The 18841-nt window shown below is 52.8% G+C and overlaps 2 protein-coding genes across 7 annotated transcripts in view; one reads left to right on the top strand and one right to left on the bottom strand.

Moving 5' to 3' along the window:
- Positions 1–7384, top strand: part of EPB41 (erythrocyte membrane protein band 4.1) — a 223027-nt gene extending 215643 nt beyond the window's left edge. For all 6 annotated transcript variants that reach the window (XM_064281587.1, XM_010595142.3, XM_064281589.1 and 3 more), the window contains 4 exons: positions 2069–2170; positions 3342–3422; positions 6136–6240; positions 6983–7384. In XM_064281587.1, the coding sequence (XP_064137657.1) occupies positions 2069–2170; positions 3342–3422; positions 6136–6234 (282 nt within the window). In that variant the 3' untranslated portion in view covers positions 6235–6240; positions 6983–7384. The remainder of the gene's footprint in view (positions 1–2068; positions 2171–3341; positions 3423–6135; positions 6241–6982) is intronic.
- A 226-nt stretch (positions 7385–7610) lies between these two features.
- Positions 7611–12459, bottom strand: TMEM200B (transmembrane protein 200B). Its single transcript, XM_010595138.3, has 2 exons — positions 12349–12459; positions 7611–11799 (listed from the first exon to the last, which is right to left on the bottom strand). Exon 2 carries the CDS (start codon positions 11777–11779, stop codon positions 10856–10858), a length of 924 nt encoding a protein of 307 aa, XP_010593440.2. The 5' UTR covers positions 11780–11799; positions 12349–12459; the 3' UTR covers positions 7611–10855.
- Positions 12460–18841: the final 6382 nt, after the last annotated feature.

Consider the following 18841-nt stretch of genomic DNA (forward strand, 5'->3'; position numbering starts at 1 on the left):
TGCACTCATGAAAAAGTCTAGAGGCCTCTGCTTATAATACAAATTCAAATTATTTGTATGAAGAAGCAGAGGCAGATAGTAACCTATTTTGCTTCAGGGTTCTTTATGAAAATGATTGCATGTCTCTAAATCCCTCTCTGAGACAGCATACAATACCAATACCAGGTATTTTTGAAATATAGGCAATAGGCAAACTCCCCCCACCTCGTCGTTTTTCTCTCCTTATTGGTCACAGGGTTATCAGCACTCTGAGCCTACTGACAGCCCCAGTGGCTGCTGTCAGTGGTTTTCATCAGGCTGAGTTTGGCACTAGCCAACCATCTCTCTACCTCTTTGCTAATGTCATTTCTCAGCCTGATCATAATATAATAACATATTGTTTTGTTATAATATAGTGAGTGCTAGAGAAGTAGCCCCAGCCCTTGTTTCCTATATAGATTAGTTAAGTAGTCTGGCATTTAAAATACTTTTAAAAACTCTCCTTATGAATGAAGAACACCAAAGACATAAGGAAAATATGAGCCCAAGAGACAGAAAGGGCCACATAAACCAGAGGCTCCTTCAGCCTGAGACCAGAAGAACTAGATGGTACCTGACTACCACCAATGACCGCCCTGACAGTGAACACAACAGAGAGTCCCTGATGGAGTGGGAGAAAAGTGGGGTATAGAACTCAAATTCTAGTAAAAAGACCAGACTCAATGGTCTGATTGAGACTGGAGGGACCTCAGAAGACATCGCCCCCGGACTGTCTGTTAGCCCAGAACTAATATCATTTCCCGAAGCCAACTCTTTAGACAAAGATTAGACTGGCCTATAAGATATAAAATGATACTGGTGAAGACTATGCTTCTTGGTTCAAGTAGATACAGGAGACTAAATGGGCAGCTCCTGTCTGCAGGCAAGATGAGAAGGCAGAGGGGGACAGCAGCTGGTTGAATGGACTCGGGGAATACAGGGTAGAGAGGGAGGAGTGTGCTGTAACATTGTGGGGAGAGCAACTAGGATCACATAACAATATGTGTATAATTTTTTGTATGAGAAACTGTAAACCTTCACTTAAAGCACAATTAAAAAAAAAAAAAACTCTCCTTATACCGAGGATCCCTTTAAATAACAGTTTGTTGTCAGAAATGTCATCGAGAGACATTTTTTCTCCCACTTTGCCCTAAAGGGACATTTCCTACCTCATTTGTTCCAGTTTTCCATCCTTATCTTCAGAGAAGACAGCATGAGGTTCCTTGGCTGCTTAAGCTCCAGCGAGGACCTTTCCCAGTTCTTTATGGAAAGTTCTACTCTGTGATCACAGCCTACCCAGGGGCTCAGTAACCAAGAGCTTACACCATTCCTACCTTGGGTGATGTGTGAGGAGCCTAGTTTGTAGAGAGATCAGTTGCCACTTACTGGTTTTGAGTCCCTGGGCAAATCATTTCCCTTCTCTGAGCCGGAGTTTTCTTACCTGGGATGCTGATAATCTCTGTCCTTTCTAGTTATTTCATAGGGCCAGTTTGAACATCAAAAACGATAATGTTTTGAAGCTATCTGTAAACTCTAAAAGGCCGTACACATGTGGAACTATTGTCCCTCTTGTTAAACATGTCGCTGCACTCCTGCCTTCTCTTTCCAGTCCACTTCTGTCATTGACCCATTGCTAAGGAAACTGAACTCATCCAATTTTTTTAGAAGGAGCCTTGTGCCCAGGGGATTTATTTACTAATTAATAGGTCATTGTAGAAGGACCCTGGTGTTCACGGCCCCCAGACCTTCTGTTGGCCCAGGACAGGAACCATTCCCAAAGCCAACTCTTCAGACAGGGAAGAGGGAGAGTAATTGGGAGTATGTAGCAAGGTGTATATAAGTGTTTGTGTGAGAGACTGACTTGATTTGTAAACTTTCACTTAAAGCACAATAAAAAAATTTTAAAAAGTGAAAAAAAAAATAGGTCACTGTAAGGGAGTCAGATTTTTGCTTTAGAATTTGTGCAGCTTAGTAGCAAAGCTGCAGCCTGCAACATTTGTCCATAAGGCTTCCTGAGAGGCATGGTGATAAGATGTGCTTCCTTCTTCAGACTGATGACAGCAATGGGGACTTGGACCCAGGAGTCTTGCTGACAGCTCAGACCATCACATCTGAGACCACGAGCGGCACCACCACAACTCAGATTACCAAGGTAACAGACCAGTTCAGAACATCCTTCTGGAATCCAGTGGCTTGCTGAGCTAGCTGCGTCTCTACTGGAAGGACCTTGGTTCTCGAGCAAGGGTTTTCAGCTTCATCCCTATTGAGCTAAATTATTCCAAGTGTCCCGGCTTCCTTTGCGGAAAGGCTCTGGTGCTTTCCCCAGCAGTAAACTCGGGGATTCAGAACCTGTCGCCCTGTCTTGTCAGTAGTCTCATGAAGTCATATGTGGTGTTCTCTTTGCACATCTGTCTGTCTCTCTGGACAGTGAGTCTCCTATCTGCCTATAGAGATTAAGTTTAAAAAGTCAGTTTAAAAGCAGGTTTTGCAACCGTATTTTCCAGTGTGCAACCATATTTTCCAAGCCAAAAATCAGGACTCAGGGTCTGATGAAGAATTTTTATGTCATGTTCAAGGTCGAGGCCATGGGAACTGTAGTTTGGATGCCGAAATATTGGAATTATTAGAATATATTTTATAGGGCAAGAAGGAGAAGATATCTAAAATTGGAACTACCCCCAGAAAATAAGAGACAATTTATGTTTGCTGTAGCACCAGAGGAAAATTGTAGGTGAGAACCCAGGTTCTTGATCAAGCTCTGTCATCAATACACAGATGACAGGAAGGCAATTATTCAACACGCCTAGACCTTGGTTTTCCTCATTTGTCAAGATACCTACCCACCCTCTGGGGATTATTTGAGAGTCTTTTGACATCAAGAATGTGAAAATGCTTTAAAATAAAGAGCCCAATTTCAAGATGCATGACATTTTTGTCTTCTGGTTTTTTTTTCCTTCTGGAAAGAATCAAATAAAATGTACAAAGGGAAACACCTGTCTGTTTTGTTTACTTAGTAAGTCTCTGCAGTATTTGAGAGGAAGAGAAAATAGAAGATAAACAAAGGACTATGGCCTTCTATTTAGCTTATTAAAGATTGAATTTAGCAATTCAAGGGAGTAGAGGTATGCTCGTTTTAGCAGGTCCAGCCAAGATTTTGGACAGGTGGGTAAGAAAGCTATCCTACATAGTACCCAGCAGCAGATTAAAATTTGGAGTGGAGTTTTCAGAATAATTTCTTGCTGTTTGTTTTGTTTGTTTGTCTGTTTTTCCTTTCTTTCTTGTTATATTGCTGATCTCATATGATCACCTTTCTTTGGTTCCAGACTGTAAAAGGTGGGATTTCAGAGACTCGGATTGAAAAGAGAATTGTGATCACAGGAGATACTGATATTGACCATGATCAGGTAAGAATGCTGAGGAGATTCTTGGGATGAGGGGTACCTGGGCAGGAAGACTGTTGAATGCAGGAGTTTGCTAGCAAAGGATACCTCTGCCCTCTTCGTTGCCAGAGAACCCCTTCGGTTTAAAAAAAAAAAAAAAAAAAATTACTCATCCTTAATCAAGAAGGGAAACAGAGGGAATTAATACATAGAGGCCTGTCGCATGGGGGCCTTTTTTATTCATTCACCTAATCATTGAGTAAAAATGCAAGGGAGTCCTGAATTTTTACCTTCACAGTGACTACCCCAGCAGCTTCCTACGGATCAGTGCCTTAGCCAGCTTTAGGTCCTGCAGTTTGCAAATTGAGGAAGCAAGGAAATGTAATGGAAAGAATGTGGGCTCAAACAGACTTTAGTTCAAATACTGGTTCTTACCATATTCTAGCTCTTAACCTCTCTGGGCCTCAGTTTCTTCGTCAATAAATGGGAAGTATAGTATCTTCCTCTCAAAATTGTTGTGAGGATCAAGTGAGATACTGGGTGTACGCTGTGCATGGCATCTGGTGGGCTCCCAGTTAACGGAGTTGTCATTATTCAGGGGATATCATGTACTAAACCTGTGCTAGAGACAGTGAGTGGTACCAAAACAGAAGAAAAGGCTGTAATAGCTGAGGAGACAACTAGGGGGGACACGGTATGATGGACAGGAACTCAGGGGACTCGACATTTGTTTCTGGCCTAGATCTGTCACTAACTTGCTGTGTGACCTTGGGCAAAGCACTTTACCTCTAATTTTTGTTTTCCTTTCATAAGAAGATAAGCTGATCTAGATAATTTCAGGGCCCTTCTGAGTGCTAAAATTCGATGTTTTTATGTTAATTAGGTGTTAATTGGATGCTGTAAGCAATTAGCAGATAATAAGGTCAGGATAAATGTTCCCAATTCTCTGCTGGGTGAGGTTAGAACAGCAAAGCTGCAGAGGAGTGGGGGTGGGAGAGACTGCATGCAAATGCCTCTGGAATCTTTGACAGGGCTGCTGGAGGAGTAATTCCAGGGTCTTTATGCTGATATGCTGAGTGCCTGAAAAACAGAAAAGCTGCGGTGCAGTGCTGGCAGGTTCCTTAGTAGGAGGGCTGAGACTTATAACTGAGAACACTGGGCTCAGGGTCCCAGAAACAAATGGGAGGCCTTGCAGTCTGTTCGCCCCAGCACAGTGGATCCTGCTGCGTTACCAACCTGCGCCCATCTATTTGGTCTGGTGTGATCTGAGCCCCTGATGTGTACTCAGTCTGTGCCAGACAGCAAGAACAGTGGGAGGGGAGGTGTTTTGGGTTTGGAGTAAGACAGACCTAGCTTGAATCCTGACTCCGCAACTTACTGGTTGTGTGCCCTTGAGCAAGTTATTTTATTTCTCTGAGTGGTAGTTTCACCTTCTATAAAATAAAGACAATCATAGATTTCTTCCATGGTTGTTGTGACAAATGGACAGGCACACTTGATATCCCCGAGAGGTGCCCCAGTGTCCCTCAGCTCTCCTAGGTACTGAGGGGTACGTGGAAGGGATGAGATGCAGTGCGCTCTGTCTCGGGAGGGAGGCACTTTAAGGGCTGCTCAGGAGAAGCAGTGTGGTGCAGGGTTTCATAGAGAGATAGGCGTAGGTCAGAGTGACCAAGGAAAGGACTTGGGCAGGGCCCTGCAGCACGATTAGATGCGTCGGGCAAGCAGGATGGGAGCAAGGGCCTATGGAGATGGCGGGTCCACACATGGCTTTCAGGAGACCAAGAGACCAGAGGCCGCTTCCTTCCTTCCCTCGTCCTTCTTAGGAGTCAGGGTAAGGGGTCAGCTGATCAGCTCTAGCTGGAGTCCTTTCTGACATGCGGGGTCTGCTCCTGAGAACCCCAGTGCTGCAATCCCCCAAAGACAGTGTTGTGCCCTTTCACCCTGAGACGTTCCCAGACTCAGAACTTGAAGCCCCAGGAAAGCGGCATCATTGTTCCCTTTTGACTTTCCCTCTGCTCCCTTCAGCTTTTCCAAAATAACCAAAACTCCAGACACTAAGACAGGAGCCCCTAAGACAGGAAAGACACTGCTGCAAAAAGGCGATTCTTACGGATTGAGTTAAAGCCCAGTCACATTACTCCCTAGCCGGGTAACACTGAGCGCTTTATTCAGCCACTGAACCTCAGTTTCGTTTCCTCATCTGTAAAATGAAAATAACGATACTCCCCTAATTCACTGAGTTGTTGTGAAGATTAAGTAAATAATAAGTAAAGTGCTTAGACCAGTGCCTGGCATGTAGCAGGCATCCAGTAACGTTAGTTTCCTCCTCTCCTTCCCTCTCTGCTTTCTTTCATTCCTTGTCTTTTTGCAGTGTGCTTCTTTATTTTTCTCTCCTGTCCTGAACTTCTTGGTTACACTATGTTGAACACAGTTTTCTGCCTTGTCCTCCACACTCACTCCTTGAGTGAATCTTCCCAGGCCTACCCAGACAGGTGTGGCTATCACCCCTGAAGTCCCTGTCAGATTCCTTAAAGGCAGCCTTAACATTCCTTGTCTCTGTGTTATCAGTACGGATAGGGTGGGAGAGATAACCACCAGCTTGGCTTAGCCTAAATGCTGCCTGGTATTGCAGACAAGAGGCTTGGATTTGCCAGAGAAATGATGTTGTATGATCCCTGACTTCCTTTACCAGCCGGGCTGCTTTTTGCCTGATGGGTTTTGTTTCTGGTTTTCTTAGGTCCTTGTACAGGCCATCAAGGAAGCAAAGGAGCAGCATCCAGATATGTCAGTGACCAAGGTGGTCGTCCATCAGGAGACCGAGATCGCTGAGGAGTAAGCTCAGGTAGGGGGTGTTCCTGCCGGGCTGAAGATGCCCACTGTTCCAGCCCCAGAGACCTCTGAAAAGGAACCCTGGACACTCTGGGAACCCATCCCCACAAAGAGGTGTCTATACTGGGACTGGGTAATGTGAAGGCAGCGGAGAGGCTAAGAGATGAGGGAGATACAGAGGTTATTGAGTATTAGGCTCCAACAAGCAGCCAGGTCTCCGTGTCCTCCTGCCTTAGCAGTGCCAGCAGTGTAGGACAGGAGGAAGCACCCCAAACTTGGAGGTAAACTCCTCCCCACCTCCTAAATCCTCATGCGTCCCCCTGCTTTTCTACTTCATCTTCCCCCGCTTTTCTCTCTGCTGCTCTGACCCATCTGTTCCAGGTAACCGCTAAGCCCAAACCTGTGAGGACCGGAGGAGGAGAACAAAACTAAGAACAGGATCAGACTTTCTGAAAATGGGGAGGGGAATAGGGGGAAATGCCTGAAGCTCTGGGGCCAGGCTCTAGAGAGTTAGAAGCAGAGTAGCTGCTTTCTGGGAGCCAGGGATCCAGATAAATTCATGCCTGAGAGTAGTTTACAAATGACTTGAAGAAGCCATCAAATACCAGGTAGGGCTGGGCCCTGTAAAACCTCTCGGGCCCCGATTATCACTTGTGGCCTCAAGAACATGGCACTGGGATTATGTCAAAGAATAATGGAACTGAGCGGCTTTCTCCTTTGCAGGATTTTAAATATTTGCTCTTTCTTTCCTCTAGGAACTGTCCTACCCCCAAATCCCTGCCCTTCTTCCATCTAAGAGAAAACCAGCAAAATGATGAAGAAGCTAACCTGGAGTAATCAGACTTCGGACTTTCAAGACTATTCTAAACCACCAGAAAATGAATTTCCTTTTCTATTTGGACTTTATACCAAAAGATTCTTCTAGATATCACTGATTCTTTTGGATAACTTTTTCTGTATTGTGATACCAGAAATTGTTCAACTCTTCACTCTATGGACTGGTTTTAAGTAGTTTGTTTTGTTTTGATTTTATTTTTAACAAGGTGGTTTGCAGCCCCTTCAACCTAGCCTTTCTCCATTTATTTCCAACTCAGATATAGACAGAGTCCACAAAATTCTACGGAAAATCCTCCAAAGACTCTGTCAGCTGGGTTGGAGGCCAAAGCCAGCTTGATGGGGCTTCCCTGCTCCTTCACTAGTTTTATACCCTTTGGATGATGGCAAAATATTCATACATCAGCTCTTTCTCAGATCCCATGGTGTGACTTCAGCAGAATGTCAAGCAGGGTGGCTGCCCTGAACCCAGAGACCTGGGGAAAGGCCCCTCGCCCTTGCTGTGTTGGGGTGTTTGGGGAGGCAGAGACCTTTGCTAAGAATGTAGTGTTATTTTTCTTTCCTTCTTCCCTTCCATTCTTTCTTTTTGGAGCTTCTTTAGATCAAAGATACGAGAAGGTGCATCAGATATATCTGTACTGTGAATGTTTGAACATATCAGTGGCCTTCACCTTCCTGCCCTCCCTCCCCAGCTGCCCTTTTACCTCATTAGAAGCAGTGGCTCTACTAAGTGTTCCCCCCAGCTGCCATCTCAGGAGACCAAAACTCACAGAAAAATAGGCACTTTTAGCCAAAAGCTCTAATGGCACATTTTTAGTGGTGATTTAAGGAAGGAAAGTTAATGAGGTTTTTAAAATAAGGTTTTCCAGTTCCACTTGACCCAGGGGTGGTGGGGTTTACCTCTGTCAGATCCTGGTAAGAAGTATTTCCAGGTGACCATGCTTGGACCTCTTTCTTTAATCCCAGGATGAAAAGCATGTGACCCAAAGAGGGATTGTGTTCCATGATCTGTAGTCTCCACACAGACACCTTCCTGAAGACACCCTTCTGGAACCAGGAGTGGGTTTTAGGGGCCATCCTTCCCACAAAATGACCACGGGCACTCATTTCCTCACCAGCTGAAGTCAGGTTTTGTAGGCTTGATTTTGTGGTGAGTTTTGGGTTTAGCTTTTTTGTTTTTGGAAATGTGAGCATTGATGTCCTCAATTCCACCATTCCTGTATACCTTCTGGTAAAGATTTGAGGGTGTTTTTATTCAGTTGGGCTTTTCTAATTTCCCAACTTGCCTCCCACGAACAGACCTTCCTGGAGGCTTTTTGGAACGCTGATTCTAGCTAGAAGTGAACTTCATGAGACAGACAGTGGATCACGGACAGCAGTTGCTGGGGGCTCAAGGGCAGTGAGCAAGAGAAAGAAACGTAAAGCCTTTGCTCCCCACATGGGAGCCAGCAGGATGTGTCCGAAGTCTTCCCTGACTGAGTTTTGCTGGGACATTCTGGCTGGTTTGAACTGATTTCAGGTGTGTGCATTTTTCATTTAGTGCTCGTGTGAGACTATTATTAACCAGCAGGCAGCTCTGGGGGGAAAAGGTGAGGGATATGTGGGCTTAGGGGGAAGGAGGCTATCCTGTCTCAGGAATAGACTTACAGGCTTACAGGCTGTGGGCATAGAATCAGAAATAATGGGCTCTCTGGGTGGTGTCTAGGCCTGGGCTGTCTCTTGTCAGAAGTGGTGGCTAGGTTAGAAATACAGCTCACATCAAACAAGCGTGTGATGTGAGCGTGTTTCCCAAGAGGTGTGTGCCAGTGGCCAGTTCTCCCGCTGAAAAAGCTACCGACACCCACAAAGCTGACACCTGGGGAACGAAGGAGTTGGGGGAAAGGAGGGCACGTGCATGTCCATTTAAAACTTGGCGCACTGACTATTCTGTGCCATCCAGCTCAGTGCGGCAGTTCTCATAGCACAGGACCTTGAGTCAGGGAGGCTGAACCTTCCTTCAGCTCTGTCACTAGCTCACTAACTTCTGAGTCTGCTTCCTTGTCTGTAAATTGGACCAGGAGATTTCTGATGCTTTTCCAGCTCTGAGAAGCCATGATTTGGACAAGCCCAGTAGGAGGGGTGTCCTTCCAAGCCTGGACTTCCTCTTTTCTCTCTGGCAACAAATGTTGGGGTCTGGCAATTGTTTGGATTTTTTTCTTCCTGCAGTTGTGTGTGTGTGTGCACGTGTAAAAACAGACTCTGTCCAGGTGGAAAGGATGAAGAGGGGGAGGAGAGTTACCTCTCCAGAGTCAGTGACTTGGCAACAATTTTCCTAAAGTGACTGAAACACACCACAGTAACAACTCTTGCTGCAATTTTATTTTCACTTGAGAAATAAAGATTTCCTCCAGGCCACAGGAGGTCTGTGCCACCTACCCACCGATCAGCACAGCAGGACCTGTATTCTTCGTAAGCCAAGGATCCACTGAGCCCCTGCTGCAGGGAGCTTTCAGGTCATCTGTGCCCACCCCAGGCCCACCACCATATGTTCTGCAGGGCAGCTAAGGGTGAGATGACAGCCTACCCTAGGCAGTGGAGGCACAGTTGTGGCCTGACTGACACCGAGGGGTGCTCATGCGAAGTCTCTGCCCAGGATCCCAGCCCCAGGCTGGTTTTGTTTCTACAGATCTTTCTCAAATGTATTATTTTGGTGACGAAATGAAGGAGCTTTGTAAAATTTTTTAAAATTATGAATCATATCAAGTAGTTGTTTACATTTCTCGGAAAAATTGGAACTATGGCAGCAGAATCAAATTGGCAAAATCTTTAAATAGGCAATAATTAGGCCTTCTATTTGGGCCTTTTGTAGTAAGAGAAGTGGTTGTAGTGTTTAGATACGTGTTTGGTCTCGCTTCTTGTATTGCATTTTTCAATAAACTTTCAAAAAAAAGGACTGACTGTGAGGCTTGATTCCCTTTTAATGTTCTCTTCTCCTACCAGCAGCAACTTGGGAAAAATTAAACATGAGTAGGGGAAGACCCAAACTCAAGGCATCTTCTCAACTAAGCTACCCACATTGGCCAAAATGCAGCTTCACTGCTGTATAAAAAGATTTCTGAGAACTGACTAATGCTTTCTGCCAACTTGAGGGAGATTTTGCAGCATAGATCATGATACAGTAAGGAGAGAAGGTGTCTTCTCAGACCTGTCTGGTGGGGAGCCAGGCCCTCAGTGTGAAGGCATCAGCAGTAGTGTAGCCCTAGTGAGATGTACCCTGCGTGGCTGAGGTGGTGGGAGTTAAAGGCCCGGTCCCAATCCCGGATGGCAGTGGAGGGTCTCAGCATCGCCCCATTACCCACTTTCCCAGAGGCCCATACCCCATCACCAGGGCCAGTGCCACTTTGGAAGGAGCCTGTCCCCAGCCTGTAACATCCCAATCTACACTCCAAATCTTAGGGGGTTCTTGCCCAGCACTTTGGGTTTACCCAGACACCAAGTATGTCTCCCAAATCACCTTTGCCTGCACCTCCAGCCCCGTCAGGTACCTGTCCGGGGCTAAGGCCATGTTTGGAGGCTGAAGGAACTCCTGAGGCTGAGTCTTGCTAGTCTCCAGACTCCACATTCTCTCCAGGCGAATGCTAGTGTAATTAGCATTTCTCTGCTGACAAGTGTAAGGTCAGGATACCTTAAGCTGCTGGGGCCAGAGCATCCCTCCCCACCCTCGGATGTGACTCAGGCATCTACTAGACATTGGGACCCCGGTTCTGTTACCATGGCACATGCTGCCATCCTCACAGCAGGCTGGCTCTGGCTCCTCAGACTCGGGCTCCCAAGTCCCCTCCTCCTCCCAACTTGGCATAACCCCCCAGACTGAGGCGGTCCAGTCGTGGCCAGCTGCGGTGAGCACAGTCCCGAGCTGCCGGGCCCCCAAGCAGGAGCTCTCCAAGGCCCAGATCCAGAGACTTGGAGTGTTCAATGCAGGAACCAGAGGGCTGCACGGTGATGATCACATGGCCAGTCTGGGTCCGTGGACCCCAGGGTGGGGGCAGCCCCGGGCCTTTCAGCGGGTAGCTGTTTAGCAGGGTAGGTAACCCCAGGCGAGGATTAGCAGGCTCTGAACGCAGACTCCTCACTGATGGAACAGGCGAAGTACCCCGACGAGGCGACAGGTCCCAACTTTCTATCTCTGCGCAGCCTATGGCTCGGGGAGTCCTGGGACCAGGGCTGGGAAGGAGAGCGCAGTCCCAACCTGTGCCGTCGGGGGGCCGGAGCGCCTGAGCCCGCAGCACCCCCTGGCGGAGCCGTCGCGTCTCTAAGTCACGGTTCTCGTAGAGCAGCGTGTTGGCGCAGATGAACACGAACAGGCCGACGCCCATGACCACTGGTCCAAGGAGCCTCAGCCGCTCGTGGGGGCCGTGACCACGGCCAGCGCCGCGGCCCTCTCGTCGCAGCTCGCTCACCTGGGGCGCGCTGGCATTGGCGGCTCGGGGTCCCGGAGCCCCGGCGCGGTGCGGCCAGTAGCCGGCCACGGCGATGCCCATGCCCACCAGCACTACGATCGCCCCCAGCGCCGCGAACGCCCCCGACGGCGAGCGCAGCCGCAGCCGCGCCCGCACCCGCAGAGGTTCGGGCGGGGAGCGCGGGCGCCGGCGGCGGCCCAGGCGGCGGCCCAGGCGGGAGACGCGGCCCTCGGGGCTCCTCCGCGCCTCCCCGCAGTCTCCGGGGCTCCCCGCCGTCATCTCGTCGTCGTCTGGGAGCTCTGCGGAGAGAAGATGGTAGACAGGGACTGAGCCGACGGGCCTGGGGTCGGAACCCTCGGCTCCGGGCCCAAATCCGAGAGAGAAGCTCGGGCCGCCTCGCCCAAGCCGCTTGGAGATCCCTGGCGGCCACCCCCGGATTTTCCCCGGCTGCGAGGCGGGGAGCCGCCCCCGCTCGGGTTTTCCGCAGCGGAGCTCCGAGCCAGCGACTCACGGCAAGAGCCCCAGTTGGCCGGGGCCGCGGGCAGAGAGGAGGCGGGCGGGGGGGAGGCGGGGGGCGCGCAGGCCGCTCCCTGGCGCATCCCCGGCTGCTGGGTTCCTACCGCCTGCGCCCCCTTCGCTAGCCCGCGGGTCCCGGGCTTCGGCAGGCGTAGAGTCCCCGGCAGCGGCGTCTCCAGGGTAAGTACCGCCGGGATTTGACCCCTCCCCCGCACGTGGCTGCACCGTAGTAAAGAAGTGAGGGGGCACTCAGACCGCCCCAGTCCGCAGGGGTCGCGCGCGGCCCCCACCTCCTCCCCGCCCCCATCCCCCACCGCCTGGGCTTCACATACCGCAGCGTGGGAAGGAGGGGGTGTCACTGACTCCAGCCTCACCCTGCCCGCGCACTCCTTCCAGACCTCCTCAGTCAGCGCCGAAGCTGCAGCAGGAGAGACTTGAGCTAGACTCCGGGAAGACTGCTCTGATCAAGAAGAGCCGGTCAGAGGAGAGGCGGTGGCGACGGCGACGGCGGACTTTGCCCAGGATTTCTTCAACTCCGCGCAGAAGACACCCGCTTCCCCCAGAGGCCAGACTGGGGCCAGGGCAGGAGGCAGGGGCTGCGGATGCTGGGCGAAGGGCCTCGCCGGGCAGGCTCCCCTCCCGGCTCTCCCGTCGACCCGGCAAGGCTGTTCCCAGGTTGCGGTGTTTCCAATTCGGGCTTCTCGGGATGAATCATCCCCCTTTCCCGCCGCCTGGCCTCCTTTCCGGCCTCCTCCGCCCGAGGCCTCTGTGGCCCGCGTCCTGGTCGGGGCAGCACCACCCTTGAGCCCCAGACCTCCCCAGGGTCCCGGGCCACCCAGCTAAAGTCTCTCCTGGCCGCTGGCCCGGCCCAGTCTGCCCAGAGAAATGGACACGGGCCGGGACAGAAGAAGCCGGGCTACGTGTGGGGTGGCCCCCACGAAGGAGGGCGGGTATGGGAGGAAACTGGGCTCCTATCCCAGCGCCCGGGCCACAGGAGAGAAGGGTTAGGACCTCGCTGTCCAGCGGTACGTCCTCACCCCCAGCCTAATTTCTAAACAGTTCCAGCGCTTAAACTCATAGCCGAAGCCCCAGGGAGGCGGCCTTGCTACCCTGCCCACTCTGCATCCACACCCCTGAAGTGCCAAGCAGACACCCCATCCCTGCCTCCAACAGGGGCGATGAAGGCCCCGGGCCTAGCATGGAGCCTCAGCGCCCACCACGTCCAAAGTCTGATTTTCACAGACGGAAACTGAGGCCCAAGAGAGGGGCCTTTCTGGGGTCACACTGCTGCACAAGGCGGGGGCGCCATCAAGGCCGGACGCCAGGCTTCCGGTCCCCAGCTCAGCCCTGAGCACCCTTCGGCGAGGCCATGAGAGCATCTTGGGAGGAGGCGAGGCCCGTTCCCCGATTGTCTTGGAGTGTGGAGCTCTTTCCCCAGCCCGAAGCCAGAGCAGTTGCCATCCCGCCCCAGGCCACAGCTGGCGACCCAGCCCCAACTCTGGAGGGGTCACTCCTGAGCCCCGGCGCGGCCCTACGGGGAGAGAAGCGGAGGCTTGCAGAGAGATGGGGACACCCGCAGAGACCTCGAGACTCTGCGGCGCGTGGGTCGAAGCTGGGGACCTCAGGCTTGCGGAGACTTTAGGATACATCCCGAAGGTTCCAAGTCGCGGGAAGTCGTTCCGTACCGCGTCCCCTGCACTCCGGGGACTAGCCACCGCCCGCGTCTACACTTCCTCACGTAGGAAAGGGGATATTGGGCTCCTGCCCCCAAGGGCCCTTAAGAAAACAGCAAGTTGGGAAGAGTGACGGGGGAAGCCTGGGGCCCTAGTTTTGCTCACCTGGCGCTGCCGCGCCGTAGTGGGTCCGGGTCCCGGTCCGCGCGCTGGGGCTGCTGGCTTCGCGCCGCGGTCTCCGCCGAACCTCGTCCCCCGGCCCCGGCCCCGCCCCCTCCGCCCCGCCCCTCAGGAGCCCCGGGGACCAGCTCAGCCAAACGCCGGCTGGATGGCTAAAAGAGGAGGCGCCTCAGGTGTGAGGGTCGCAGGCAGGGGCGGATTATCCCAAAGGCAGGGTAAGCACGGTGCTTATCTTGCTTACCAGATCATCTATAGTGAACTATTCCACATTTTTCCACATCGGAGACTCTGCTTCTAAGTATGGCTGGCATCTGTCTCTCTTCAAACTCCACAGTCTTCCCATAGTCAAAGCCTCTTTTTAAACGTACAATCCCAGAAAGGGGCGGATGACCCAGCAAATCAGGTAAGCAGGGGCTTGCTTGTGCTTACTTACTAATCTATAGTGAACAATTTCACATGGGTTTCACCATATCAAAGATGGGAAACCCAAATGGAATTGTTCATCACAGATGATCTGGTAAGCAAGGTAAGCACGATGCGTACCTTGCTCGTTAGACAATCTGCCCCTAGTGGCAGCTAAGCGCTGTGGGAGCGCGGGTAATTACAGGGTCCCGAGACCTGGGTCCTGCCATCTTCCCCGCCTCCCACCCCCCCAGCTGAGGTCCTTCACAAACGCCTGAGAGAGCGGCCCCTGCCCACATGGGGAAACTGAGACCCGGAAGCCGGGAGCCCCCTATCTGGCTCCGCAGCCTAAGCGTGCAGACTAGCGATTCGAAGTCGGCAGGTCCTACCCCGCCTGAGGCTCTCATCCCAGGCGCCTGGGAGAAAACTCCCGGGAGCGTCCGAGAGCCCACGCATGCCTGGCGCCGTCCGGGGAGCTTCCTGGAGGAAGAGGCTCCAGTCCCTGCTCCGTCGCACCCGCAACCCTTCCTGAACCTCACTGCCTTAATCTGTAAAAACGGCGAAAACCGGGAGTTGAAGGCAGAGCCCACGGCACAGGCGCGGAGGTGGGAGGGCGTGGGAATGGGCCCGGCTCCGGGAACTGAGGGTATCAAACGCGGAGCCGAGGAGCACGGCCCGGCCTCGCCACCCTCCCCAAGAAGCAGCGAGGCAGCGGCGCCCGCTCCCAGGAAGGAGGCGGGCCCAGGCCGCGCGCTCCCCGCCGACGGGCCGAAGGGGGCGGCCCAGCTCCAGCTCCCCGCCCGCCCCGGGAGGCCGGAATGGGGAGCGGCGCGGGCCGCGCGGGGCGGGGCGGCGAGGGCTCGCTGCCCAGTTTCCATGATGCGGGGGGCGGGCTGTTTGCCTGGTTCCGCGCCCGGATCCCCCCCTGACGCCCGCAGCCCGGCCGGGCCCCTCGGGAGGAATTTCCGGTCTGGGGTTGATTATAGGCTGCCCCTCCCCCCGGCCGCGGGGACCCCCCGGCGTGCGGGGGGGAGGGGCGGTAATGAGAGCCGGCTGTGAGCCTGGGGCGGGGCGGGAACTCGAGGCAGTCGCCGGCCTGGGTCACCCCTACCCTCCTCCAACGCGGGGAAGAGCAGGCTCAAAGAGGGGCGGGGACTGCCCTGAGCCAAACTGCTCAGCCAGGCCTCGAACCTGGGGTCGTGCCCTCTGTCTCCACGGACACTGCGGGAGGCCTCAGCGCCCCCTGGGATCCCACTCCTGGCGTTTGCGGGAGGGACTGAAGCCCAGACGAGACCGGCGTCCCGGCGCAGGCCACACAGACTCTCCGGGCCTCACCCCGCGGGTCCAAGATCGAGGCCAGGGGCCGCCTTCCTGCCTCCCCGGTTGGACTGGGGGTCTCCTGACGGCGGAGCTCAGATGAGGTCTCCCTCCACTAAACGACAAAGCATCTAGGCTGCTGCATTAGCTCCACTGAGGCTTCACCGGACTCCCTCCTGCCTGCCTCCTGCCCTTTCCATTGCCCCGGACTCCACCATCGACCCTCCACTTTATCCACTCCCCACAAGGTACCCCCACGCAACTCCGCCTCTACCCTCCCGGCTCTCCTTACAGTGAGGGCTCAACTCTCCCCTAGCATCTGTCCCCTCTCTGCCTGCTGCTCTTGCAGGAGACAACAACTCCGAGGCCAAAACCTGGACGTCTCCCAGCCCTAACTGATGCCACCTCCCCGTGCTCCGCCAGCCTGCCCTTGGAGGCTGGGCACTCCTGGGTTTCCTCTGTCTCTGTCCCCTCTGCCTTGCCACCGGGTGTTAGGACAACCCCCCTCACTTTCAGCAACTTAGACACCTCCCTGGAAGCACTCTCGGGCTCTCTCCCCTGCTTCTCCCTTCTCTCCATCTCTACGATGCGCCCCACTGCCCACCCTCAGACCAAGGGCCCAAGGTGGCCATCTTAGGCCCCTTCCTCCCCCTCTTCCATCTAATCCATCAAGTCATGATCCAGTTCTTTTCATCTCAAATTAGCTACATTCCCCCTTCCCCGGGGCCACTGTCCTGGTCCAGGCCACCAGTATCTCTTGCCTGGACACCGCCTGCCTCCAGCCCCTACTCCTAGCTGTTCTGCCAAAGAGCGCCTTTCTACACTGAATCCGAAACCGCCTTTTCCTGCTTAATCCTCAGTGGCCCCCACTGCCGTCCAAATGTACTTTAAAATCCTGCTCCTGCCCACTCCAGCCTCTGCCTCTCTCAGTCTGCCCTCTCAGGTGGCTGAACTTGTTTTCCTTCTCAAACCCTCTGTGCTCTGGCTTCTGGGCCTTGGCATGCAGGTGCCTTGCCCTCTATAAACCAAAAAAACCAAACCTGTTGCCGTGGAGTGGATTCTGACTCATGGCAACCATATAGGAGAGAATAGAACGGCCAGGTAGAGTTTCCAAGGAGCACCTGGTGGATTCAAACTGCTGACCTTTTGGTTATTGGCCATAGCACTTAATCACTATACCACCAGGGTTCCTTGCCCTCTATGGGAAACACCTATTCCCCTCCTCTTTCCCTTCCCAGCCCCTACTCATACTTCTGGCCTTCCTCAGGCCCCCAGCCCAGGTCAGCCCCTTCCCCACCCTCATCATCATACACACTCATGACCCCGTGAGCTTCCCTTGGCAGCACTGTGCCCAGCTGAAGTTACATAATTGAGAATTGAATCTGTTTCCTGTCCGTGATCTCAGTTGCAGCGAGCTCTGAGGGGCAGGACTGGGTCCTGCTCATCCCTGGAGGCTTTGTGCCCAGCAGTGCCTGACCATGACTGGCCCTCGATGTTAAAGGAATGTGTGCAAGGCCTGTGTCTCCCCCCACCCCGAACCCATTGCCATAGAGTCCAATCTCATAGTGACCCTATAGGACAGAGTAGAACTGCCCTACAGGGATTCTAAGGAGTGACTGGTGGATTCAGACTGCCAATCTTTGGGTTAGCAGCCAAACTCTTAACCACTGCACTGCCAGGGCTCCCCCCACCCCACCCCAGACCTCTTTTATTCTCCACCCCTGGGACCCTGGCCCAGACAGCAGGAGAGAAGGAACTCACCTCTCTGAGCCCCACTCAGTTTGGGCATCTGTAGAAAGGGGGCAATAATACTTACCTTCCAGGGTTGCTTTGAGTATTAAATAAGAGTTCATATGTTTAACACCTGGCACAAAGGTGGTGCCTAGCAAATAGCTGCTCCCTCTTCTGACCATGAGGTTTCAGGCACAGAGGGTAGTGTCTGGGGGCTGCAGGAACCTTCCCTGGGGTCACTTGGGGTGGAGGGAGGGAAGGGACCCTTTTCCCCTCTTTTAATTCTCGTGAGAGCCCTGGGAAGTCAGTATTAATGCCCTCTTTACAGATGAGGAAAGAGGCTCAGAGAGGCCTGCCCACCACACATGGCCAGGCTGACCAGTACCTGCCCCTGCACAGATGGACGTCCACCGTGCCTGCTTGGTGCGGTCTTGTGGATGCACAGATGTGTGGGCAGCCAGTGGGCAATCTGGCAATCACATCCAGCTCCCATGTGCCCTGGCCTCTGTGTGACCTAGATTTTCTTTCACTTCTGAACTAGGAGGGGCTTGGATGAGATGACCCCTGGGGATCCGGGTGATCAACATCTCTCCCCAAGGCTTCTGTTTGATGGCAGAGGACTAGATACATTGACCCTGAGGTCCCTGCCTACTGGAGGCTCCATGTCCTCTCCAGAAGTCACCACGGGAAGGGAGCAGCTGTTATCTCCTGCATGTCACAGCCTCACCTAGGCCATGGAAATAGGGCTTTGAACTGGCTTGTCCTGGTTTCGAACCCTTGCTGATAATTTACATTTCCACCCCAGATATACTGAATCCAAATCTACTGTTAAACAAGATCTCCAGGTGATTCTTATGTATAATAAATTTTGAGAACTACTGCTCTACCAGTGGCTCTCAGAATGGGTCCCTAGCCAGCAGCATTAGCATCCCCTGGGAACTTGTTAGAAATGCAAATTCTCAGCAGGGGAACGAACTGGTTCAAAACCCTGCTGGAAATTCACCTTCTCTCATCTCAGCTTGGAAACCCTAGTGGCAGTAGTTGTTAAATGCTATGGCTGATAACCAAAAGGTCAGCATTTGGAATCGAACAGGTGCTCCTCCCTGGAAACTCCATGGGGCAGTTATACTCTGTCCTATAGGGTCGCTATGAGTCGGAATTGACTCCATGGCAATGGGTTTGATTTTTTGGGGGGTACGTCTCAGCTTCAGAAATGAAGAGAGACGCCTGGCCTGGGCCACCCTGCATCCCCTACCCTCACCTCAGGCATTTCTAAAGCCACTCTTGTCTTGAGGCTGCCCTGCGGAGCACTCCATGTGGCCTCCCCACCCCATGCTTCACTACTCCCACCTGGCGAGGAGACCAGGACCTCAACTAAGAATTCAGAGCCCAGATTCAGAGGGGAGAGCATGGTTCCGTGTCCCAGTCCTGATTATGCTGCCCTGTCACACACTGGGTGGCCTTGGATAAGGCACAGCACATCTCACATCTCGTGCCTCTGTCACGTGTCCATCACAGGCAG

This window comes from Loxodonta africana, chromosome 3 (genome assembly GCF_030014295.1).
Source record: "Loxodonta africana isolate mLoxAfr1 chromosome 3, mLoxAfr1.hap2, whole genome shotgun sequence".
Taxonomy (NCBI): Eukaryota; Metazoa; Chordata; class Mammalia; order Proboscidea; family Elephantidae; genus Loxodonta; species Loxodonta africana.

Coding starts and splice junctions, on each gene's coding strand:
- TMEM200B (XM_010595138.3), bottom strand. CDS start 11,779: ATGACGGCGGGGAGCCCCGGAGACTGCGGGGAGGCGCGGAGGAGCCCC.